Raw genomic sequence first — 25,132 nt, forward strand, 5'->3', positions numbered from 1 at the left:
TACAGTTCCCCGTGCTACACAGTAGGACCTTGTTTACCCATTCTGTACATAATAGTTTGCATCTACTAATCCCAAACTCCCAATACTCCCCTCCCCTAATGTCCCCTCTCCCCGCTCCCTCTGTCCCCCCTCCCCCTCCCCCTCCCGCCTCCCCCTCCCCCCTCCCCCCTCCCCCTCCCCCTCCCGCCTCCCGCTCCCTTCTCCCCGCCTTCCCAACAACAGTTTGTTCTTTATGAGTCTGTTTCTGTTTCATGGGTATGTGTCATACTTTAGATCCCACATTTAAGTAATGTCATATAGTATTTGCCTTTTTCTTTTTGGCTTCGTTTAGTGTAATAATCTCTAGGCCCATCCATGTTGCTGCAAATGGCATTGTTTTGTTCTTTTTAATGTCTGAGTAATATTCCTTTGCATATGTATACACAACATGTACTTTATCCATTCATCTGTCAATGGATATTTAGGTGGTTACCATGTCTTGGCTGTTGTGGATAGTGCTGCTGTGAACATTGGGATGCATGTATCTTTTCAAATTATAGTTTTATCTGAGTGTATGTCCACGAGTGGAATTGCTGGATTATATGGCAACTCTGCTTTTAGTTTTTTGAGGAATCTGCATATTGTTTTCCAGGTGGCTTCAATAGGTTACATTGCCACCAGTAGTGTAAGTGGGTTTCCTTTCCTCTACATCCTCTCCAGCATTTATTGTTTGTAGACTTTTTAATGATGGACATTCTGACCACTGTGAAGTGGTACCTCATTGTAGTTTTGATTTACATCTCTCTAATAATTAGTGACGATGAGCATATTATCATGTGCCTTTTAACCACCTGTATGTCTTCTTTGGAGATGTCTATTTAGGTCTTCTGTCTGTTTTTTGATTGGGTTGTTTGCTTTCTTTTGAAATTTATTTTTATTTTATTTTGTATTTTGGGCTGTACCTCACAGCTTGCAGGGATCTTGGTTTCCCAACCAAGGATTGAACCTGGGTCACAGCAGTGAGAGCCTGGAATCCTAACCACTGGACCTCCAGGGAAGTCCCCCTGTTGTTTGCATTTTGATATTAAGCTATATGGGCTGTTTGTATATTTTGGAGATTAATTCCTCATCGGTCGCATCATTTGCAGACATTTCCTCCCATTCCATAGGCCATCTTTTCATTTTCTGTATAGTAGGAGCAGAAATCTTCACAGTAGGGATGCTGTGTGTTGCTGTGCAGGTTGTTCCTTGTCCGTTGGCTGCAGTCTGGCTGACAGTCTTCTTAGTAGCTGCAGTCTACTCCTAGCTCTACTTACCACACTATGTGGGCGTATCTGCCCTGGAGTATGCGTGTTCGTGCATAATTTCTGCAAAGCTCCACATGGGGTCATAAAAGCCATGGCCTGCATCTCATGGCTTCTTTGTCCTTCCCCAGTTATGCCTTCTCAGGACTCTGACTTTCCCCAGAAGGAACATGAGAAAATGACCGAGTTTCAGGTAAGTAAGGCATTGCTTTCTGTCTTCTAAGGATTTTATTTCTCAGAGATTAGGGACATCTTTGTCCCTAATCTTCCTTGGAAAGCTTAATGAACACAACACATCTTGAGTGCACGTTGTGTGCTAGGCTGTGTGTTTTGTTTGTTTTATCATCTTTGCTTCACAAAGCAATCTTTGAAAAAATTAGGGAAACTTAAAATAGACAAACATTATTTACAGTGCTACCCTCCTTACAAACTGGCTGTTTTCTCTTTCTCATTTTCTTTTTTCATAGGCACTCACGACTATATATTTGCAATATTAGAACTGATGGGATATACTTATTGATTTATTTAGAATTTTATTGTGTAACTGATTTATTGGCTGTGCTAGGTCTTTGTTGCTATACACTGGCTTTCTCTAGTTGTGGCAAGAGGGGGTACTCTCTACTTCTGGTGTGTGGGCTTAGTTGCCCCACGGTATGTGGAATCTTCCCAGACCAGGGATCGAACCCATGTGCCCTGCACTGGGAGGCAAATTCTTAACCACTGGACCACCAGGGAAGTCCAGTGAGGTGTACGTGTAAGCATTATATAAAGGTTTAATATCTAATTCTTATCAAAATTAGCAACACAAACTAAGACCCAATTGGAATATAAATAAGGAAATTAATAGACGTGTCCAAAAAAAGGAAAGTAGATTTATGAAGAAAACAATGATCGTTAATAACTAAATGTGTGAAAATGTTAATAAATCTTTCTATTTATTTATTTCACTTAGATTCTTGAATTTTTTTTGTTTCATTTTTTAAGGCTTTCAGTTCAGTTCAGTCGCTCAGTCGTGTCTGACTCTTTGCGACCCCATGAACCGCAGCACGCCAGGCCTCCCTATCCAGTGGTTAAGAATTTGCCTTAACAAAATGAAATGAAAGAGATTATAATAAAACTGCTTGTTCAAATTTATGGAGCACTTATTATGTTCCAGGCACCAGTGTAAGTGATTTACATGTATTCATTAATGTGATCCTTTCAAACACTTTGTGATTTAGATACCATTATAGAGAGGAAATTAAGATAGTGAGAGGTGAGGGAATTTGCCCAGTATCCTGTAATTAAAGCCTTGAAGTGTGAACTTAGCCTATGTCTTCACCAGCTGTGCATGCAGCAGTTTCTGGATGTGGCTCATGCCTTTAAAGCACAGACCAGAGGCTGTGCACCTGTCCTGGAGGGTTACTGATGGCCCGGGACCTTTGCAGACGTTAAAAACAGTGATGGAGTGGGGTGGTAGGGAGGTGACAACACTGTCACTGAGAGAAAGAGACAGGTGTTGGGACCGAAAACTGCCTGGAGTCCCTCCAAATCAGTAACCGTTTTGGGGGTTCATCTTCTTTATCCTGCTTGATGCTGTCCTTTCAGTGGAGGTTGTAAGACTGAGTTGACACGTGTTTGATGTTGTAGGAGTCCGTGACCTTCAAGGATGTGGCTGTGGTCTTCACTGAGGAGGAGCTGGGGTTGCTGGACTCAGCCCAGAGGAAGCTGTACCAGGATGTGATGGTGGAGAACTTCCGGAACCTGGTCTCAGTGGGTGAGGACGGGCGCCCTCTGACCCTGAACCTCATCCCCCTTGAGAGTCTCTGATCCTTCTTTGTTTGAAGGGTTGGACCTTTTAGCCAATTTTTTTTTTTTTAACCGAAGGTTAGTTTTATAGTTACTATTTTGTTGTTGTGGTTTAGTTGCTAAGTTGTGTCCAACTCTTTTGTGACCCCCACAAACTAGCCCACCAGCTCCTCTGTCCATGGGATTTCCCAGGCAAGATATACTGGAGTGGATTGTGATTTCCTTGTCCACCTTGGACCTTTTGAAATGGTTCCCTGACCTGGAAGACAGATGTTTCTAATTCTCAGGATTTTCTGATCCCTGTCTACTTGGGCAGAATTCTGTCCAGGGGTGATTTTGCCTCCCTGGGGATGTTTAGTGATGTCTGGAGACCGTTTTGATTGTCACAGCTGAGGGAGGGGTGCTACCGGCATCTTGTGGCTGGCAGTGTGGTTAAACCTTCTCCAATGCACAACGCAACCCTCACCACACAGAACAGCCAGTTCAGAATATCAGTAGTGCCTGATTGAAAAACCCTGTTTTAGATGAACTAGAAATGCACAGCTTAGCCTCTATACTTTGTCAAATATTTTGGTGGATCATGGAGTCACCTTAGTTTATTGTACTGGGATTTTTTTTTTTTCCTATAAAATAGAATAAGAATAGAAACTGTCAGAGTTCCTTATCAAGACCCACTCACATTACAGCAAAACCCATGACCATTTGCATTAAGTAGTGTGAGAATATGGGAAATATGATAAAAACAGACATTGGCTAAATCTGATTTTATCTATATATAGTCATGAACTAGGTTATGACATTTCTTTTTTTGTTTTAATTGAAGTATAGTTGATACATTAATTCAGTGTTGTGTTACTTTCAGGTGTATAGCAAAGTGACGCAGTTGTATATACGTATTCTTTTTCAGTTTCTTTTCCCTTGTAGGTTATTACAAAACGTTGAGTGTAATTCCCTAAATTTATTTATTATTACAATTCGTGATCAAAAAGTTTTTGAAATATCACTCAAGGGTTATAGAATTTGGACAAACATCTCTTTTAGAGGTGTGTTCACCTTAAATATATAAATCTGGCTTTTCCTAGGCCATCTTCCCTTCAAAGCAGATATGGTATCCCAGTTGGAGACAGAAGAAAAACTGCAGACATTGGAGAGGGAAACCCAAAGAAATGGGCATTCCAGTGAGATCCACTCAGCTGTTACTTCAGGTATTAGTTCATCTGCTCTCCACATCCATGCCTTCGTCTCTTGCCTGTGACAGCAGCCTCCACACTGGTCTCCATGCTTCCACCCTTGCACCCCTGTAATCTCATATAGTAGCCAGACTGGTTCTTTAGAAAGCGAGTAAGATTACACCAGTCCTCTGCTCGAAACTTCCAAGGCCTCCCGTCTCATTCTGAGACCTTCCAGTGGACTGCAGGACCCTACCTGGCCTGGCTTTCTCACCAAGTTCCTCTCTGATCGCCTGGCCGTTGAGCCTTGCTCTCGTCATCCCTGCCATCCTGGCCCTTTCGGGAGTATTCTCTTCTGCTTCCTGGCCTTCGGCTTGCTCTCTGCCTCAGTGTCCAGGCCCCCAGCCACTCCCTTGCTCGCTCAGGTCTTTGCTCGAATCTCATCTCATCAGACAGCCCTTCTGTGTCTGCCCCGTTCACTGTCGCATCTTCTCCCCATTCTCCATGCCTTCACCCTGTCTTAATCTGTGTCTAAGCACTGACCACCTCCTGACCCAATAACCTGCCTTTATTTCCTTGCTCATCATCTGTCTCCCTGTGAAAGTACGAATTTGGGCAGTTGTGTTTGCTGTCTCTGTTCAAAGCCTCCAACGGCCCTTCTGTGTGGTAGGTGCCCAGCACATAATTCTTGGGTGAAGAAATTACTCCAAGAATTACTGTTGTTTGGAGCAGGGGTGAGGAAGCTCTCCTCACAGTCCTGACCTGTGACCTCAGCCTTCCTCATCTGTGAAGTGCGCTTCATCCTCCGGATCCCCAGCCCCTCCGTGGCCCTCGCTCAAATCTGCTTTGTTCACTTCACTTTCTGACCTCCTTTTCCTTTCCCTCCGCTTCTTTCCTTTCTCTTTAATTTGCACATTCCTCACTTCTACCCATTTAAATGTATTAGACGTTCATGGGAATGTAAGTGTATATACTATCCCTCTGCCTGAAGAATGAAGCAGAGAAGCTTATCTGCAAACATGACAGACCAGGCCCTGAATTCTGGGAACTGCCGGTCTGCCTCCGTTTGTCTGTCTCCCTTCTCAGGTCTACGTGTTGCTTCACATTTGATGCGTTCAGGAATATTACGTACTTGCTTCACAGGAAAGGATCTCGCTTTTCTTTTTCTTTTTTAAAATTGAAGTATAGTTAATTTACAGTGTTTTTACATTGCACACCGGACCTCCAGAATCATGAGCCTCACAGGAAAGGATCTCGCTTTTCTTTTTCTTTTTTTTAGATTGAAGTATAGTTAATTTACAGTGTTTTTGCATTGCACACTGGACCTCTGGAATCATGAGCCTCCATATTGCCACACTTCAGCTTTGTGCCATAGACCAAGTCTTTCTCTTAAGAAATCTGGTAGCATTTTCTGCCACCCTTTCTCAAACGTTTTTTTGCAGTTTTTTTTTTTTTTTTTAACTTCTTCATCATCCACGTTTCAGGATTTAATGGATCATTTTGGAACATTGTCTCCCCATGAACCTCTAATGTAATTCTAATTTCTTAACATTTTTCAATGTGTAACAGTACATACTCAGTAACCTTAGAAGATAAAAGCTGTTCACAGTTATCAGAATGTATCACTAAATTATCAAAAACTAGCCATACCAAGATGCCAGGCATTATAGTTCATCACTTCTCATGTAACAATTTCAAGTTGGCTGCTTATGAACAGGAACTGCCTCATCCCTCCAGCCAACTTCCCACTGAACTTCCAAGTAGCCACTACCCAAGCAGTCATATGACATATATGGTAATTGTTTCAAGCTGGATATTTCCAGAAGTCTAAGGGCATTGACATAACCCATGGATATGAAGGAGTTCTGATTAGGAAAGAAAATGACAGAATTCCTAAATAGATTTTTCCAGTGTAATTCACATCCTAGGAAAGAAAACTACAGAATTTTTACAGAAAATCTAAGTAGATTTTTCAGTGTACTTTGCATCCTGGTGTCATAATAGGCTGATGTCACAGGCAACATAAGAAGCCTTCTACATGTTGCAGTAAGTTCTGATACCAAACATGCAAAGTTCACAGGCTAAGGGCACTGCCCACCAGGTGTCTGAACCCCAGGCTTCCCAGGGCCTCACTTCTGACCAACTGGCTACAAATTCAGGCTTTTCTACAATAATTTGCTAGGACAACTCAGGACAAGCTCAGGAAAGCTCTCTACGTACAACTACGATTTTATTATAGCAAAAAGGATACAGATTGGTACTGGAGGGAGATGTGTAGAGAACTCTGGGAGAGTTCTTTCCTGTCTCCCTCTTACAAGGACCCTTGTCTTTACTCTGGGCTCATCTGGAGAATCCAGGATAACCTCCCCATCTCAGGATCCTTCATTCAGTCAAACCCAAAGTCCTTGTTGCTATGTCCATTCACATATCTGCAGGCTCCAGGGATTAGGGCATGGGCATCTTAAGGATGTTCAGTTAGCAAGCCTGTCATACCCAGAAGTGTACACATGACTGTTGGGACTTGTTCAGTCCCAACTTGACTATAACTTTCTATTTAAGGAAATTAATCATTCAGGACTTGACACCCCTTTAAACATTTTAAGCCAGAGGCTTCCATACATTTTTAAAAATTAATTAATTAATTAATTATTGTGCTGGGTCTTCGTTGTTGCGTTGGCGTTCTCTAACTGTGGCAAGCGGAGACTGCTCTCTAGTTGTGGTGTGCGGACTTTTCATTGTGGTGGCTTCTCTTGTGGTGTGCAGGCTCGAGGTCTGCAGGCTTCAGTAACTGCCACTCGCAGGCTCTGGAGTACAAGCAAAGTAGTTGTAGTGCACGAGTTTAGTTGCCCCGTGGAATCTTCCCAGACCAGGGATCGAACCCGTGTCCCCTGCATTGGCAAGTGGATTCCTAATCACTGGACCACCAGGGGAGCCCCTTCCATACATTTTTAACTGTGATCCTCCATAAGAAGTATTTTGCATCCCAACCCAGCATGAATATAATGCACATGCATATTTATGTGTATGTCTACAGCTGAAACAGGCATTTCATGTCGTGGTACCCGTACTGCTTCTGATACACTTTTCATGTCTTTAATCTTTTCTTTTTCCCCAACGTCACAAGGTGTGGGATTGGTTTCACAGTTCTCTAAAACATGTCAGCAATTTGAAGGATTCTGCTACAGTGGGGATAAAGCAGGGAAGAAAGCAAAGTGCATGTCTTCCTTATGACTGTTATTCTAGTGGGTCTAAGAGGGAAGGAAAAACTAGGGAGTATTAGTAAATCAGTAAGTGCTGTGGGGAACATGAAGCAGAGTAAGACAGATGGGAAGAATGGAAAATGTGAGGAGTGGGGAGGAATTATTTTTACATTGGGTGATAGGAAGGCCTCACCCAACACAGTGACATTCAAGCAGAGAGCCCAAAGGGAATAAGAGAAAAGGCAAGCTTCACAGCTTCTTGGACAAAAACTTTCCAAGTTGAATAGAACACCCCCTCTCCTCCCATTCGAGGTTTCCTTTGAGAGTCTGTACTCTGCTTTCTTTCTTTCCTCCACCCAAGTTCTTTCTCAGCTGTTCAAAGTTAGTTTTCCCCTTTCCTGCTGCTTTTCACAGAGACCTGAATCACTCCCAGGTTTAGAACAATGGATGCTATTATCCCAACCGCTTCCCAGATTTACTCTTGGAAGATCATTGCTACCAGGACCTAAAGTACTGTTTTGTGCCGGCACTCTGAGCTTTTGTTACCTAACTGGGTAGAAGCCCACTTATTGTAAGGCTGCTAAGGAAAAGCAGGGGGCTTTTAATTGATGTTGCTTTTGTCTGGAGTGTGGGTTGTCTTAGTTGTGCTGCAGCCACCTGGTTTCAAACCTACCACCCTCCTATCAAACTGTTAGACCTGTGGTTCTAAATGGATCACGTTTCCTTAAGAGTTTGCTGACCCCTTTGTTTGTTTTGGAAGGAATAACAAGGATAAACGGTGTGGTACAGACATGACTCTTGCACTGGATTATCAAGGCCTCATCCCATGGCCCAGGTGTGAAACCCCAGTATTTCTGAACAAAGCATTTACTTGTCCTCACCTCTGAATATCGTCTTTTCTTTAGGCAGCAAGATCCCAAATGAGATGGAGACTCTTGGAAAAGTCATGTTACAATACTTCTCATGTGAAGAGCTGTCCTGCTGGCAGATCTGGAAACAGGCCGCAAATGATTTAACTCTGCAAAGGAAGAGTTCCTGGTTCCTGCAAGGTGATTCTCTTCAAGTTTCTGAAGATGAGAACCATATAATGAATCATAAAGGAGATCACTTCAGTTGCCTTGAGAATCAGGAGTTTTTGATTCTGACAGCCCAGGCTTCTTGTGGGAGTAGGTGTCTGAGTGAGTCAGAGAATCCAAGCAGAGATAAACAGATGAATGTGAAAAGTCATCTGCATGTATGTGAAGGCTTCACAAAGAATTCACCACTGAGTGATCCTGGTAAAACTGACACAAAACAGATACCCTGCAAAGGAGAGAGACCGCGTCCCTGTAGAGTGTGTGGGGAGGGCTTCAGTCATGGCGCAGTGCTCCCAGTTCATCAGAAGGTTGACCCTGGAGAAGAATGCTCCCATCTGCAGACTCATCAGAAAACTCACCCAGGAGGGACTGTCAATAATTGTCCTGAATCCGGCGATTATTTCCATCAGAACTCCTTTCACCCCCATCACTCTAACCCCACAGGAGAAAAGTCCTACAGGTGTGACAGTTGTGGCAAGGCCTTTGGTAGCAGCACAGGCCTCATCATCCATTACCGGACGCACACAGGGGAGAAACCTTACAGATGCGAGGAGTGCGGTAAATGCTTCAGCCAGAGTTCCAATTTTCAGTGCCATCAGAGAGTCCACACGGAAGAGAAGCCCTACAAGTGTGAAGAGTGCGGGAAGGGCTTCGGCTGGAGCGTCAACCTCCGTGTTCACCAGCGGGTCCACAGGGGCGAGAAACCCTACAAGTGTGAGGAGTGCGGGAAGGGCTTCACACAGGCCGCCCATTACCACATACACCAGAGGGTCCACACCGGGGAGAAGCCCTACAAGTGTGACATCTGCGGCAAGGGGTTCAGTCACAACTCGCCTCTGATTTGCCACCGGCGGGTCCACACTGGAGAGAAGCCCTACCGCTGTGAGGCCTGTGGCAAAGGCTTCACCCGGAACACGGACCTCCACATCCACTTCCGCGTCCATACAGGGGAGAAGCCCTACACCTGCAAGGAGTGTGGGAAGGGCTTCAGTCAGGCTTCAAATCTCCAAGTCCACCAGAACGTCCACACCGGGGAGAAGCGGTTCAAGTGCGAGACGTGCGGGAAGGGCTTCAGCCAGTCCTCCAAGCTCCAGACCCACCAGCGAGTCCACACCGGGGAGAAGCCCTACAGGTGCGACGTGTGCGGCAAGGACTTCAGTTACAGTTCCAACCTGAAGCTGCACCAGGTCATTCACACCGGAGAGAAACCATACACCTGCGAGGCATGCGGGAAGGGCTTCAGCTGGAGGTCCAACCTTCATGCTCATCAGCGAGTCCACTCGGGAGAGAAGCCCTACAAATGTGAGGCGTGTGACAAGAGCTTTAGCCAGGCCATAGACTTCCGGGTCCATCAGCGGGTCCACACAGGCGAGAAACCCTACAAGTGTGGTGTCTGCGGGAAGGGCTTCAGCCAGTCCTCGGGTCTCCAGTCCCATCAGAGGGTCCACACCGGGGAGAAGCCCTACAAATGCGATGTGTGTGGGAAGGGCTTCCGATACAGTTCCCAGTTTATTTACCACCAGAGGGGCCACACTGGCGAAAAGCCTTACAAGTGTGAGGAGTGTGGGAAAGGCTTCGGGCGGAGCCTGAACCTTCGCCACCACCAGAGGGTCCACACAGGAGAGAAACCCCACAAGTGTGAGGAGTGCGGGAAGGCCTTCAGTCTCCCCTCCAATCTTCGAGTCCACCTGAGCGTCCACACCCGGGAGAAACTGTTTAAATGTGAGGATTGTGGGAAGGGCTTCAGTCAGAGTTCTCGGCTTCAAGCCCACCAGAGGGTCCACACAGGAGAAAAACCCTACAAGTGCGACGTATGCGGTAAGGACTTCAGTCACCGTTCACGGCTGACATACCATCAGAAAGTCCACACTGGCAAGAATCTTTAAAAATGAGAAACGTGTTGACGGCTTCAGTCAGGATACACAGATTCAGGGTTTTGGAGAGTCCATGCTGGTGATAAACTATAAAGCAGGGGTCTCCAACCTCTAAGATCTAATGCCTGATGATCTGAGGTGGAGCTAAGGATGTGCTTGAATCATCCCAAAACCATTCCTCCTACCTCTGGTCCTTTGAAAAATTGTCTTCCACACAACCAGTCCCTGGTACCAGTAAGGTTGGGGTCTGCTGCTATAAAATATTGAGGTGGGAAGGGATTCCTTCAGGTGGCTCTTTCTAGCAAATCCATTAAAATGGTTGGTGACATAGAACCATAGATAGTAACAGGGAAAAAATAGGTTGTAACCCTCTTGGTAAGATCCGCTTGATTTAAATGATCTCTCAGAGTGAATATTGGAGTAGGAAATGGCAACCCACTCCAGTAATCTTGCCTGGAAAACACCATGTACAGAGGAGCCTGGCAGGCTACAGTCCATGGGGTCACAAGAGTCAGACACAACTTAGCAACTAAACCATCCACCACTACAAAGTGAATATATGCCTAAAGATAATGTGTGAAAAGGATATTTGCCATATACTAGCTAGTTTTTTGGTGGGAGGGTGGGAGTCAAGGAAGACTTGGGGTTATTTTTTCATCAACTTCCATTTTATACTTATTTATAATGGCCATTTTTTTTTTGCTAATACTGTAAAACTATGAAAATGAATAAAATACTAAAAGTTTCATATAGCCAAGAATTCATAATATGACTATTTTATATGATAATATGACTTAAAACATGTATCTGCCACAGATGTATATGAAGGAATGTTCACTGCATCATTGTTTATAATAGCAAACATAGAAATAATCAGTTGGGTTGCCAAAGTATTTTATGATTTATTTATCTAGTGCAAATTGTTGTTAACGGACGTTGGAAGATATCCAGAAAACGTTCACCTGGAGAAACAAAGCATGGGATTTTTGTGTGATCTCATTAAAAAGAAAAGGTAGGTATTTATTTTTACTGATCTCTAAATGATGGAATTTTGCTTCGTGTAAATTTTTTATGTTTCTTTAAACTTGTTTTCAAATAATTTAACACATGCCAGAAATTGTAAACTATCTGAAATCTTTCAGGCACTCTTTACTCAGATTCACCAGTTAACATATTTGAAACATATTCTCTTAATGGATGTGAATGTGTATGTATGTGCACACATATTGACACATACTTTTAAAAGTATTTTTAATTGGAGGATAACTGCTTTACAATATTATGTTGGTTTCTGCCATATATCAACATTAATCAGCTATAGGTATACACATCCCCTCCCTCTTGAGCCTCCCTCCCACCTCCGACCCCACTCCTCTAGGTTGTCAGTGGAACATCGGATTTGAGCTCCCGTGTCATGTAGCACACTTCACCGGCTGTCTCAGTTTACACCTGGCAATGCATATGTTTCAGTGCTACTCTGTTTTTCCCACCTTCTTCCCACACTGTGTCCGCAAGTCTGTTCTCTCTGTCTGCATCTCCACTGCTGCCTTTCAGATTGGTTCATCAGACCCATCTTTCTAGATTCCATATACATGTGTTAATATACCACATTTGTCTTTCTCTTTCTGACTTACTGCACTCTATATAATAGGCTCTAGGTTCTTCCGCCTCATTAGAACTGACAAATGCATTCCTTTTTATGGCTGAGTAATATCACATTGACAGGTATTTTTTCTTAACCATGAGTATGTTTCAGTCCTTTTACCCTTTGCATCTAAATACTTAAGTATTTAGACGTATTGATGTATTGTAAGAACAAGGAAATTTACTTACATATCTACATGTTTAGCACTCAGGAAAATTGAATATTGATACATAACATTGTCTAAACTCCAGGCCTTATTCAAACTTATCAGTTCTCTCATTCCCTTTTCTCTCTCCCTGTCCTTTTTATTTATTTTTTGATAGGTGACAGAACTAAAATCAACTTACAGAATCTTTAAAGAAAGGTCTATATTTCCTCCCATATAATTTAATTATTCACCATTTGAATATTCAGTCTTGCCTGGGGAATCCCAGGGACGGAGGAGCCTGGTGGGCTGCCGTCTATGGGGTCGCACAGAGTCGGACACGACTGACACAACTTAGCAGCAGCAGCAGCAGCTATACCCGTTACTGAAAATTTCCCTTATTCCCCACTATTTTGCAGTGCCACTTTTGAAGAAAATCAGTGATTTAAATATGATTAGATAGATTTCTTGACTCTCAATTCCCTTTGATTGGTCTACTTTACTAATACCACACTACTTCAGCATAGCTTTGCAATGAGTCTTGGTATTTGGTAGAAGACATTTTCTCATCTTGTTCTTTTTAAGGGTGTCTTGGCAGCTTCCAGTTAGGATAATAGGAGATACAAACAGAACCTCCATGAAGTATTGTTTCTTAAAAAACAAAAACAAAAACTGGAATCAAACCGTTCTAACCATTGGTTCACAGGAAAAATATGGAGAAATATTTGTGACAACATGAATGAAACTGTAGGACATAAACTAAATGAAACAAGACAGAGAAAGACACTGCATGGTATCATTTTATCGTATACGTGGAATCCAAAGGGGAAAAAGTGTCAAACTTACTAGAGACAGTGAGTATAATAATGGTGGCTGCCTGGGAATGGGGAGAGATTATAAAAAGGGTACCAACTTTCACCTTTAAGATGAGTAAGATCTAAGGATCTATTCTATAGCTTGGTGACTATAGTTGAAATTTGCTAAGAATAGATATTAAAGGGTCTCCCTGCCCCCCAAAGAGTTAGCTATGTGATGATGTGTTAAGTAATTCATTTGTGGGAATCCTTTCACAGAATATATCAATTCAACACATATATTAAAATTTTACTTATCAATTAGACCTCATAAAGTTGAAAAAAAGGAGTTGAACTTGTTACGCTTATCTGAGTAGGATACCCCCACTTTCACACCAACTTTCTGAATAATCATCACGGCTCAATGATTTAGACCAACCTGGAGAAAAAACATTCTGTAGTATTTATGATGGTTTTATTTGTTACGATGATTTTACAAATTGAAGGTCTGTGGCAAACCTGTGTCAAGCAAGTCTTCTGGTACCATTTTTCCAACAGCATTTTAAAATTAAGGTACATACGTTATTTTTTAATATGTAATTGCATACCTTGACTACTATAGTGTAATAACATATGCACTGGGAAACTAGAACATTCATGGGGCTCACGTTATTTCATAATTTGCTCTATTGCAGTGGTCTGGAATAGGAATCTAACCTAAAATATCTCCGAGGTATGCCTGTATTCTAGGCCTTTCTTTTTCAAATTACAGCATTTCCCTCCCTTCTTGCTAATGCATCTTCTTTCATTTGCTAGAAACTCCAGCTTTCAAAAGGAGCAATTAAAGCCAACAAAAGTGGGAAACGTTTGTTATTTGTTTTCTGGCTTGATCAAAGGTTACTTTTCCTTCTGGTGAGTCTTTAACATATTGGAATGACTAGGTCATGCCAAGTAAACATTGTCAGTGGTCTAAGTGCATCCAGGTACAAGTGAAAAAACACAATAAACCAAGTTTGAGATTCTTTCTTCGCCCTTCTTTTCTCATGCACCTACATTTACTTTTCAGTCACACTTTAGTAATGTAATGAAAACAACACCCAAAACCCTCCAAAAGACAGGAAGGAAAAGAAAGATCAAGCTAAAACAGCACCTCGGTGAACTGAGGGAGCTTTAAAATTTCGCTACTTTCGCCGAGGATTCTGGGAAGTGTGATCCAGTGCGCCGGGGATTTAGCGCCACTTCCGCCCCCGAGGGTGAGGGGCCGTAGCCCTTGTTCCGGTGTGGGATTCTGGGAGGTGTAGTCCGAGAGCAGCGGGCACTTCCGCTACAGGAGTGAGAGGCTTCAGTATCTTCTAAGATGAGTCAGTACCTAGAGAGAGTCTGGGTCTGTTCTGATCCTGTCTGGATGTGGAATACGCAGCTGCCGCCGTCGCCTTCACCCTCGGGAAACAAGCAATGGAGGGCAAGGATGACGGTTTTTGCGTCTGGCGTTTGGTGAGGTTCTCGGGTACCCTGGTTGTGGGGGCGAAGCGGGGTAGCGCTCTCCGAGTTTGAGAGTCTTAACCCCTCGGTTTTCCTCGCCTCCTTTACCTTGTGCACGCTCTGCCATCTCTTAGGGATATACTCTCCGTAGAATTATCAGGTTGCTCCGATTCACTTCTGTGAAGAGGAGTTAATAGTGGTACCTCCTTATTTGGCATGTGATGAGATTCACGTGAAGCAAATGTGAAACTGCTTAGAACCGATCGCTGGCACCTGCTAAAAACGGTCGATTGTTCAGTTTCTTCTTTCCGCGATGCTTTCAGTCCTTGAAAGCCTCTGTGGGCCCCGGGTGTTCTGAGCTCCAGCTGCAGAGCCACTGGCTCTTCTCTAACTTCTACAGAAAGGGGAGTTTTCCGTGGATTCCTTTGATACTCACAGCCCCGACCTTTTTTAAAGGAAGAAGAGGGTCTCACCCCTGGGATGGGGATGTCCGCTATAAATTATCCTGGGCCTGAGACACACAACTGTGACTTTTCATTCTTCCGTATCTTCCTATCTTCCCATTCCTGACCCTGATTTCTCAAAGAGGACTCACAGAGAGGAGAGAGTGAGTGACCCACGAATTCTGGTACTTTGTCCCAACGTGAGGGAATTTTATCTTGCCGTGTCATTTCTGCCAGGTGGGCAACAACTTTCCTTCACTCATGAGCAGGTTTTTTCTACCAGACAAATGTTCCAGTGTTTATAGAATAAATGGGAGGTTGGATGAGACTTTTTGTTGAATGAGTAATAATAATGTGTTAACATACTGAATGCCAGATACTCTTCTGCAAGCTTTATATACATTGTGAAGTGAAGTGAAAGTTGCTCAGTTGTGTTTGAATCTTTTCAACCCCATGGACTGCAGCGTGCTAGGCTTCCCTATCCTTCACCATCTCCTGGAGTTTGCTCAAACTCAAGTCCATTGAGTTGGCAATGACATCCACCCTTCTTCTCCTGCCTTCAATCTTTCCCAGCATCAGGGTCTTTTCTAATGAGTCAGGTCTTCACATCAAGTGGCCAAAGGATTGGAGCTTCAGCGTCAGTCCTTCCAATGAATATTCAGGATTGATTTCCTTTAGGATTGACTGGTTTGATCTCCTTCCAGTCCAGTTCAGTTCAGTCCCTCAGTCGTGTCCTCTCTGCGACCCCATGAATTGCAGCACGCCAGGCCTCCCTGTCCATCACGAACTCCGGGAGTTCACTCAGATTCACGTCCATCGAGTCAGTGATGCCACCCAGCCATCTCATCCTCGATCGGCTCCTTCTCCTCCTGCCCCAATCCCTCCCAGCATCAGAGTCTTTTCCAATGAGTCAACTCTTTGCATGAGGTGGCCTAAGTACTGGAGTTTCAGCTTTAGCATCATTCCTTCCAAAGAAATCCCAGGGCTGATCTCCTTCAGAATGGACTGGTTGGATCTCCTTGCAGTCCAAGGGACTCTCAAGAGTCTTCTCCAACACCACAGTTCAAAAGCATCAATCCTTCGGCACTCAGCCTTCTTCACAGTCCAACTCTCACATCCGTACGTGACAGTCCAAGGGACTCTCGAAAGAGTTCTCCAGCACCACTGTTCGAGAGCGTCAATTCTTCGGCACTCAGTCTTCTTTATAATCCAACCCTCATATCCATACATGACTACTGGAAAAACCATAGCTTTGACTATACAGATCTTTGTTGGGAATCTCATTCGTCAACCTGGTTCCAACCCATCTGGGGTCTACATGCGTGTTAACCACTGTCACGTAGAGCCTGGATGGGTTGGAACCAGGTTGATGACTGAGATTCCTGAAACCCAGAGGAAAAAATTGGAAGATGCAGTTTATCCTCTCTCCTCCCAGTCAGGAACAGCCTCAGGATTTTACAGCTCAGAGGAACCTCTGAGACGGTCCAGCCCAATCCTTGCCTGAGAAACTGTGTCTTCGGTCATCCTTTGATTCCATGTGCAGAGTCTATATTCTCCAACTCCCCTTTCATTTCTCCCCAAGGATACCCTTCTGTGTGATTAGAGACCTGGAGACCAGCCCTGGAATCAGAGTTGGATTCATGTCAGTCAGGTCTCATGAGCTCTGTGATTATCAGTAAAGTAATTGCATGAATCCTCAGCTTTCTCTTCCATTATATGGGGAAAATAATCATATCATCACTTCTTGAGAGCTTGTGTTATGTGCCAGGCACTGAGCCAAGGCTGTTTTTTCCCCGTATTAAAAACATTTTTTTTATTAAAAAAATATTTTTTAGGCTGCTCCTTGTGACTTGTGGGGTTATAGTTTCCTGACCAGGGTTTGAACCTATGCCCTCTGCAGTGAAAGCACAGAGTCTTAACCACTGGACCACCAGGGAAGTCCTTTCTTCTCCTATTTTTTAACTTGAGATGTAATTCACATATAAGATTCACATATACTTTTTCTTACAAAATATACAACTTACTGGTTTTTAGTATATTCACAGGATTGTACAACCATCACCACTGTCTAGTTCCAGAACATTTTCATCACCCCCAGAAGAAACCCCTGCCCCTGATCCATCACCTCTCACTTGCCCCTCCCAGCCCCTGGCAACCACTAATTGACTTTCTGTCTGGATGGACTTGCCTATTCAGGGCCATTGGACTTGCTCACTTAATCCCCAAAGCACCCTTATAAATTCAGATCTGTTGTGGCCACTACAGTATTCATTTAAGTGAGACAAACCATGGCACTTCTGTTTAAAATGAAAAATAAAAATAAAAAAATAAACCTAGCAGTTGTATTTTAAAAAAAAAATTGTTTTTACTTCAGTCGTCACAACAGAGGGGGATGTGCCATTGAGACTCTTCTGGCTACTTGGAGAAAATTCACAAGTACTGTATTTATACCTTTTATAAAACCAGATGCTGATATCAATGAACTATCATTACAAGACCAGAAACTATTAAGTGACATAGCCAATCAGAACTATGGACTTGTCAGAAATAAGGGTGAATTTCTTTAGACAGAGCATTGAACAGTCTCTAAAATCTGATGTTATAAAAAGACTCCTTTAGTGGAATGAAGGCAAAAGAAAACACACTTCTAGCATTCAGGAAATTATGAGGGTTTCAGGAGCCCTGTGTCAGGAACTGAGGGCGGAAAACCAGTATCTTATGTCACAGGAGTAGTACCAGGGTTGACCTGGGAACTGTTGGCCCCAGATTCCAGTCTCATAGCCAGTACATCCCACTGCCTTTCATCTCCCCCAATACCCAGGATGAGAATGATGGCCCTGAACCCCGGGAGCCCCAAGGGACTCTTGTATGAGCTCTGCTCCTTAGACTTGAGCAGACTGTTCACTGCCCAAGGGCCAGAGGGTCTGGTGATTCACACGAAGCAGCCACTTGGGCTTGGACCTGTGTCTCAAGGCTTCTTTCTCCTTTGCCAATATGTCTTCCCAGGACTCTTGACTTTTCCCAGAGTGGGTGGCAGAGCATGACCAAGTTCCAGGTGAGTTGAGTTTTATCTCTTAAAATTACATCTCTTTCCGCACAGACTCTCTTTTCTTAAAGATTAGGCACATTTTTGAAAATTGAAGCATAATTGATTTACAGTGTTGTGTTAATTTCCACTGTACAGCAGAGTGATTGCATTATGCATATAAACACATTCTTGTTCAGATTCTTTTCCATTATGGTTTATCACAGGGTATTGAATATAGTTCTCATACTATACAGTAGGACCTTGTTGTTTATCCATCTTATGTATAGTAGTTTGCATCTGCTAATTCCAAACTCAGTGCATCCCTCTTCTACCCAGCTCCCCTTTAACAATCACAAGTCTTTTCTCTATTATCATGTTTTGTTTTTCTCTCTTTTTTTCCTCTTTTCTCTTCTGTTATCTTTTTTCTCTTCCATGGGAAGGATAAAGGAAGAAAACATTCCTTGTATGCCATGTACTTGCTTTTTTATGGTTATATTTTTTGCTTTTGCTTTTAGTTATATATATTTTTTATTTGGTCATCTTTATTTCACAAATAATAGTACAGAAATTCAAACATCAAAAAATTTGAAAAACTCAAATTACTACACTTCTTATAAGTCAGCTATACTTTATTTACTTAGAATCATAGTCTATGTACAGATTTAAATTTTATATTTTCACTTAATATAATCAATTGGGTTTTTTTTATGATTCAGCATTCTTTTATGTATTACCTCAGAAGGGTTTCTGTGTTTTATTTAACCATTCAGAAGTCTCAGTTAAGCCTACAGACTGTTGTACCTCTGAATAAACTTGGTTTTGATTCATAACACTTTTGCCTAGGGCTTTTAAAAATGGAATATAATTTACTTACAAAAACTACAGAAATCTTAAGTGTTGGGTCAATGACAGTTGTATATCCTGTTTTCAAAGTTGTGTAATTGCATTAGCCTGCTATCCAAAACAGAAATAAAAACTCTTACAATACCCCCAAAGTTCTCTCATGTCTCTTTCAAGTCAGTTTCTTTGACTGGGAAGCATCTCCTGTTCTGATCTGTCATCATATGATTAGATTTGTTTTCAAATTAAACATATTTAACAAAATCATACTGTATGTACTCTTGTACTTCTTTGACCCTGCATAATGTTTTTGAGATTCAACTGTGTTGTTGCAGGTGTCAGTAATCCATTCCTTTTTATCATATTCCATTTTATGAATAGATCACAGTTTGTCCTTTTAAGAGATATTTGAGTTGTTTGTAGCTTTAATGTATTTATTTTTAAATTTTCATGATTTATTTGTATATTATTTATTTCATTCATTAATTTATTTTTTTGGCCATAGTTTGTGGCATATGGGATCTTAATTCCCTGACCAGGGATTGAACCCAAGCCTCCTGCCAAGGGAGCGTGGAGTTTTAACCACTGGACTGCCAGGGAAGTCCCTATTTGTAGCTTTTAATTGTTTTGCTGTCATGATCATGCCTCACAGACCTTCTTAGAGATGTGTTTTCATATCTTTTGGGTAAACATTTAGAAATGGAATGACTGGATTTGTAGGGTAAGTGAATATAAACTCTTTTCCAAAATACCTGTACCATTTGACAACACATCAGTGGTGCATGAAATTTTCATTGTGCCCTTCTTCTTTTCTGTCATTTGGTATTATGGATCTTGTTTCTTTAAGCCATTCTAATGAAATAACAGGCTTCCCTTGTGGCTCAGCTGGAAAAGAATCTGCTTGCAATGTGAGAGACCTGAGTTTGATCCCTGGGTTGAGAAGATCCCCTGGAGAAGGGAAAGGTTACCCACTCCAGTATTCTGGCTTGGAAAATTCCATGAACAGTATAGTCCGTGAAGTCACAAAGAGTTGGACAAAAGTGAAGAAGAACTAAAGAGCCTCTTGATGAAAGTGAAAGAGGAGAGTGAAAAAGTTGGCTTAAAACTCAACATTCAGAAAACTAAGGTCATGGCATCCAGTCCCATCACTTCATGGCAAATAGATGGGGAAACAATGGAAACAGTGACAGACTATTTTCCTGGGCTCCAAAATCACTGCAGATGGTGACTGCAGCCATGAAATTAAAAGACACTTGCTCCTTGGAAGAAAAGCTATGACCAACCTAGACAGCATATTAAAAAGCAGAGACATTACCATCAAAGGTCCATCTAGTCAAAGCTATGATTGTGAGAGTAGGTATGGATGTGAGAGTTGGACTATAAAGAAAACCGAGCACCAAAGAATCAATGCTTTTGAACTGTGGTGTTGGAGAGCACTCTTGAGAAACCTGTCAATCCTAAAGGAAATCAGCCCTGAATATTCACTGGAAGGATTGATGTTGAAGCTGAAACTCCAATACTTTGGCCACCTGATGCAAAGAACTGACTCATTGGAAAAGACCCTGATACCGGGAAAGATTGAAGGTGGGAGGAGAAGGGGACGACAGAGGATGAGATGGTTGGATGGCATCACCAATGCAATGGACTGGAGTTTGAGTAAGCTCCAGGAGTTGGTGATGGACAGGGAAGCCTGGCATGCTGAAGTTCATGGGGTCACAAAGAGTCAGACAGGACTGAGTGACTGAACTGAGCTGAATGGAACGACATCTCACCACAACTGTGATTTCTTTTTCCGTCATGATGTCGAATACTTTCTTGTGGGTTTTCTCCATTGTCATGTCTCTTATGAAAAGCTTTCTGAAGTTGTTTGCCCATTTAAAATTTTGGCTTCTAGTTTTTATTATTAAGGAGTTCTTTATATTTTCTGAGTTCAAGTCCTTTGTTGTATATACATTTTGGGAGTAATTTTTTCCATTCTGTGGTTTGTCTTGCTTTGTTAATTGTGTCTTTTTATATCATTTGAGGTGAAATTTACATGTAATTTACATATAATAAGTGTATTTGATCAATTCTGCCAAACATACCCATGTGACCACTGCCTCAGTCCAGATGTAGACCATTTTCATCACCAAAAAGGTTCCCTCATCCCCAGTTAATCCCTATCCCACATGCCTGACTATAGGCAGCAACTGATTTACTTTATGTCACTACAGACTGGCTTCATCATTTCTTGAGTTTCATGTTAATGGAATTACACAGTATGTGCTCTTTTTGTGTCTGGCATCATTTGTTCATTTTGAACACGGGTCAGTAGTTCGCTCCTTTTTATGCTTCATTGTATTTCATTGCCTGGATATACCACAAATTGGATTATTCATCCACCTCCTGATGTGCTTTTTTATTGTGATGAAATATACATAGCATAAAATTTACCATTTTAACCATTTTCAAATGTGCAGTTCAGTACTTTTAAGTACATTCACACAGTTGAACACATCTCTAGAACTTTTTTCTTCTCAAAGTGAAATTCCATACCCATTAAACAGTGACTTCTTCTAAAAATAAACAAATAAACAGTGACTTCCTACCCCCCACACTCTACTGATCATAAGATTGAGGCTACATGTGTTCGGTGTTGTAGGAGGCTGTCCTTCAAGGAGATGGCTGTGACCTTCACCAAGGAGGAGCTGGGAGTGCTAGACTTGGCCCAGAGGAAGCTGTACCATGACGTGATGCTGGAGAACTTCTGGAACCTGGTCTCCATGGGTGAGGGCTCAGGGACTCTGTCAACCCTCAAGAGTGCCTTGGTGTCAACATGTTTAAGATTTGGGGGCTCTTGAAATGCTTCCTTGCAGGTGGGGCCTGAATTTCCTCCTTTTCATGGGACATCTTATTTATTCCTTGTCTGTTTTCATAAATTGCAGTTGTAACATCTTCATGTGGTTTAAGGTCAGTTAGTGAATTGTATCATTATTGCATTTAATGAACTAGGACGGAAGTAGCATAGCTTGTCAGAAACTGCGTATAGTGCAACAGAAACTGAGTGAAAAACAGGAAAGGAGATATGATCAAAGTAGTTAATCAGGGACTTCCCTGGTGGTCCAGTGGGTAAGAGACTCTGCACTTCCAGTGCAGGGGGCACAGGTTCAAGCCCCTGGTCAGGTAACTAAGATCCCACGTGCTGCAGGACACAGCCAAAAAACAAACAAGCAAACAAAAGAACAAAGTTAAGTGGCAGTTGAAATAAGCTAACCTATTTAATCATGTAAAGTAAAGCTTCTGTACAATATGAAATAAAAACACATGAACGTTGAGATCTACAAAGCTGTAAAAGTAGAATCCTTATTTTTTAAAAAGTAGATAATGGTTAGGATTCAGTCGCTTGTTTCAGTGATGTGCATCTGTTTATTTGTGGGCCCAATCACAACAGAAGAGGTATTTATTACAACAGGTCATGATCAGAATTTGGAAAAATACTGCTTAGAGTGCATGAAGATCATAGTATTAGAATTAAAAATTTTGTTTTTATTCACCTTACACATGTATGGTTACTTTTTCACAGGATATCAACCCTTCACGTTAGATATAATACTCCAGTTGGGGAGAGAAGAGCAGCTTTGGGTGATGGAGCCAGAAACCCGAGACGAGTGTTCAGGTGAGAACCATGCAGGCCTGAGCCCTTGCAGCTCACAGAGAGTAGTGCTAAGTGGCTCACACTGTCCCCTCCTGCAGACAGCTCACGAGTGGAGAATAAACTGGTGTGATGAAAGGATTATTTCAGAACACAGTTCATCTTCTGATGAATGTCTAACTTTAGTTTCTATGTACCTAATTAGTCATCTGTTGCTGTATGACAAATTATTCTTAAATATCTCAGCTTAAAACTATAGACATTACAGTTTCTGTGCATCAGGATTCTGGGGCAGCCTCGCAGGACGGTTCTGGCTCACGATCTCATAAGATCTCAAGTCTGCCAGAGCTGCAGTCCTTTGAAGACTTGATGGGCCTGAAGGACGTGCTTCCAAGATGGGGTCATTCACAGAGTTGTTGGCAGGAGGCCTCAGTTCTACCCTGGCTTGACAGGAGAGGAGGCCTTAGTCCATTGGCAAACAGCCCTGTCCCTGAATGTTCTCAAAACATGGCAGCTAGTTTTCCCAAGGGAGTAGAAGGCCAGAAACTACAGTGTCTTTTATGGGATAATCTTGGAAGTGACGTACCAGCACTTCTGCCATATCCTATTGGCTTTGCTTACCAATCCTGATAGGAGGGGACTTCAATAGGGTGTTCATATCAGGAAGCAGGGATCATTGGGGGCTGTCTTGTGTGCTGGCTACCACAGACCTATTGGTATTTGCTGATTCATATCTACAAAACTTGGAAAATAATATTAGCCATTCAGGCTTATCAGAAAATCCAGTCAAATTTAGCAGCAATAATTAACATAGGATTTTTTACTGCCATAGGATGTGTCAGCTAAGGGAATACGTTTTCTAGTTTTTTTCCCCAGTTATAATGTTCATTAGTTAAATATTATATATTCAGATATCATTGAAATAAAGAAGAACTCTCTCAAATCTAGCTTATGTATTGTGCTTGTGCTCAGTCATCTCCAACTCTTTGTGACCCCATGGACGTAGCCCTCTGAGCTCCTCTGCCCATGGGATTTCCCAGGCGAGAATAGTGGAGTGGGTTGCCATTTCCTACTCAAGGGGATTTTCCCAACCCAGGGATCAAACCCACATGTCTTGCATTTCCTGCACTGGCAGGAGGATTCATTACCACTGTGCCACCTGGGAAGCCCAGCTTAGGTATTAACGTGTGCATTTAGTGGCTAAATTAAGGAAAATAAAGTTATCATCTCATGGGTTCATTATCAGGATAGAGGCGATGTCTCCCTTTACAAATATATCCTTTTCACTTTTGCTGAGAACATCCCATGCTCTGTAGTGCTGTATTTCTCATTTTGACCTCATGTATAAGCCTCGGCATATTAGTTCTTTTTTTAAAATTTAATTTCATTCATTTATTTATTTTTAGGCCATGCCATGCAGCATGTGGGATCTTAGTTCCCCAACCAACAGATTGAACTGATACCCACTGCATTGAGAATGCAGAGTTTTAACCACTGGACCACAAGGGAAGTCCCATCAGCATACTTCTAAATGAGTCTCATTATTACTTCTTTGTTTCCATAGACATGATAAAACTAAGAATCCAGCTGAACAATCCACTTGTTGAATAGGATCTCCCAACACAGTCGACCTGTGAAATATCTTATATCCCTGAACTTGTCCTCACTTTCATCTCTGAATTTTTTATCCTTCTAGGACACAGGAATAAAAATGAAATAGAGACTCTTCAAGAAGTAGGACTAAGACACATTTTGCATGAAGGCCTTATGTGCAGGCAGGTATGGGAACAAGTTACAAATAAATTAAACCAGAACTCAGGACTCAATAATAGGTCTGCAAAGCAACAAGTCCAAATTACTAAAACAAGTTGATTCCTCCTGTCAGGTGTGGGCAGCAGAATCTGCTGAGGTTGCTGAAGATGAGAACTGTGTGGGAAAGCTTCAAGGGAAGAGTTCCAATAGTGTCAACAATCAAGAACCTCAAATTCAGACCTCCTGAGATTTCTGGAGGAAAATGAATCTGAGAGAGTCAGAATTATCAGAGTATGTATCAGCAAATTGACATAAAAAATAAATTGTGGCTGTGTGATCATTGCGTCATGAGAATGATCTCTCATCACCATGGTGATCAGGAAGTACACAAAAGCAAGATGGCATCTGGCCACAATAATTGTGGAAAAGACTTTGTGAGGAACACATCCCAGCATAGCATCATCCACTCAGAAGGTCAGACCTCTGATGAGAATGGAAAAGGCATCAACCTTGGCTGTGATCTTGAACTTCAGCAGCAGCTGCAAGTAGGAGAGGAGCCCCGTATGTGTAGTGAGTGTGGGAAGGGCTTGAGTCAGAGCTCACATATGCAAATCCACCAGAGAGCCAACCCAGGGGAGAAACCCTACAGATGTCAGGTGTGTGCTGAGTGCTTCAATCAGAACTCCTCCCTTCCTCTGATGAGCCCATTCACCCCAGGGTGGATCTGTATAGATGTGGCTAGTATAGGAAGGGCTTCAGTCATGTCTTAGACCTCAACAGTTACTGTGTGGACAACACTGAAGAGAAATCTTGGAAATGTGAGCTGTGTGGTAAAGGCTTCAATAAGATATCACAACTTCAAACCCATCAAACAGCCTACCCTCAAAACATCCAAATGGAACACACGTGACAGGATGTTCAGCCAGAGCTGTGGTCCCCTTCAAAAAGTTCACACTGGAGAGAAACCATATAAATGTGAGGT

At 42.4% G+C, this 25,132-nt stretch overlaps 2 protein-coding genes and 1 non-coding gene across 3 annotated transcripts; 2 read left to right on the forward strand and 1 right to left on the reverse strand.

The window, feature by feature from the left end:
- Nucleotides 1-1,416: 1,416 nt before the first annotated feature.
- LOC128063453 (zinc finger protein 227) lies at nucleotides 1,417-10,402 on the forward strand. Its single transcript, XM_052656217.1, has 4 exons — nucleotides 1,417-1,476; nucleotides 2,913-3,039; nucleotides 4,154-4,241; nucleotides 8,350-10,402. Exons 1-4 carry the CDS (start codon nucleotides 1,417-1,419, stop codon nucleotides 10,400-10,402), a joined length of 2,328 nt encoding a protein of 775 aa, XP_052512177.1.
- A 3,950-nt stretch (nucleotides 10,403-14,352) lies between these two features.
- On the forward strand, nucleotides 14,353-24,409 carry LOC128063458 (zinc finger protein 233-like). Its single transcript, XM_052656224.1, has 5 exons — nucleotides 14,353-14,468; nucleotides 21,409-21,533; nucleotides 22,330-22,422; nucleotides 24,095-24,177; nucleotides 24,284-24,409. The coding sequence occupies exons 1-5, from the start codon at nucleotides 14,380-14,382 to the stop codon at nucleotides 24,395-24,397; spliced, it is 504 nt and encodes a 167-aa protein (XP_052512184.1). The 5' UTR covers nucleotides 14,353-14,379; the 3' UTR covers nucleotides 24,398-24,409.
- Nucleotides 16,764-16,836, reverse strand: TRNAE-UUC (transfer RNA glutamic acid (anticodon UUC)). The gene has a single exon. It is a non-coding gene; the product is annotated as a tRNA-Glu (tRNA).
- Nucleotides 24,410-25,132: the final 723 nt, after the last annotated feature.

The sequence above is a fragment of the Budorcas taxicolor genome, chromosome 18 (genome assembly GCF_023091745.1).
Source record: "Budorcas taxicolor isolate Tak-1 chromosome 18, Takin1.1, whole genome shotgun sequence".
In the NCBI taxonomy this organism is placed as follows: Eukaryota; Metazoa; Chordata; class Mammalia; order Artiodactyla; family Bovidae; genus Budorcas; species Budorcas taxicolor.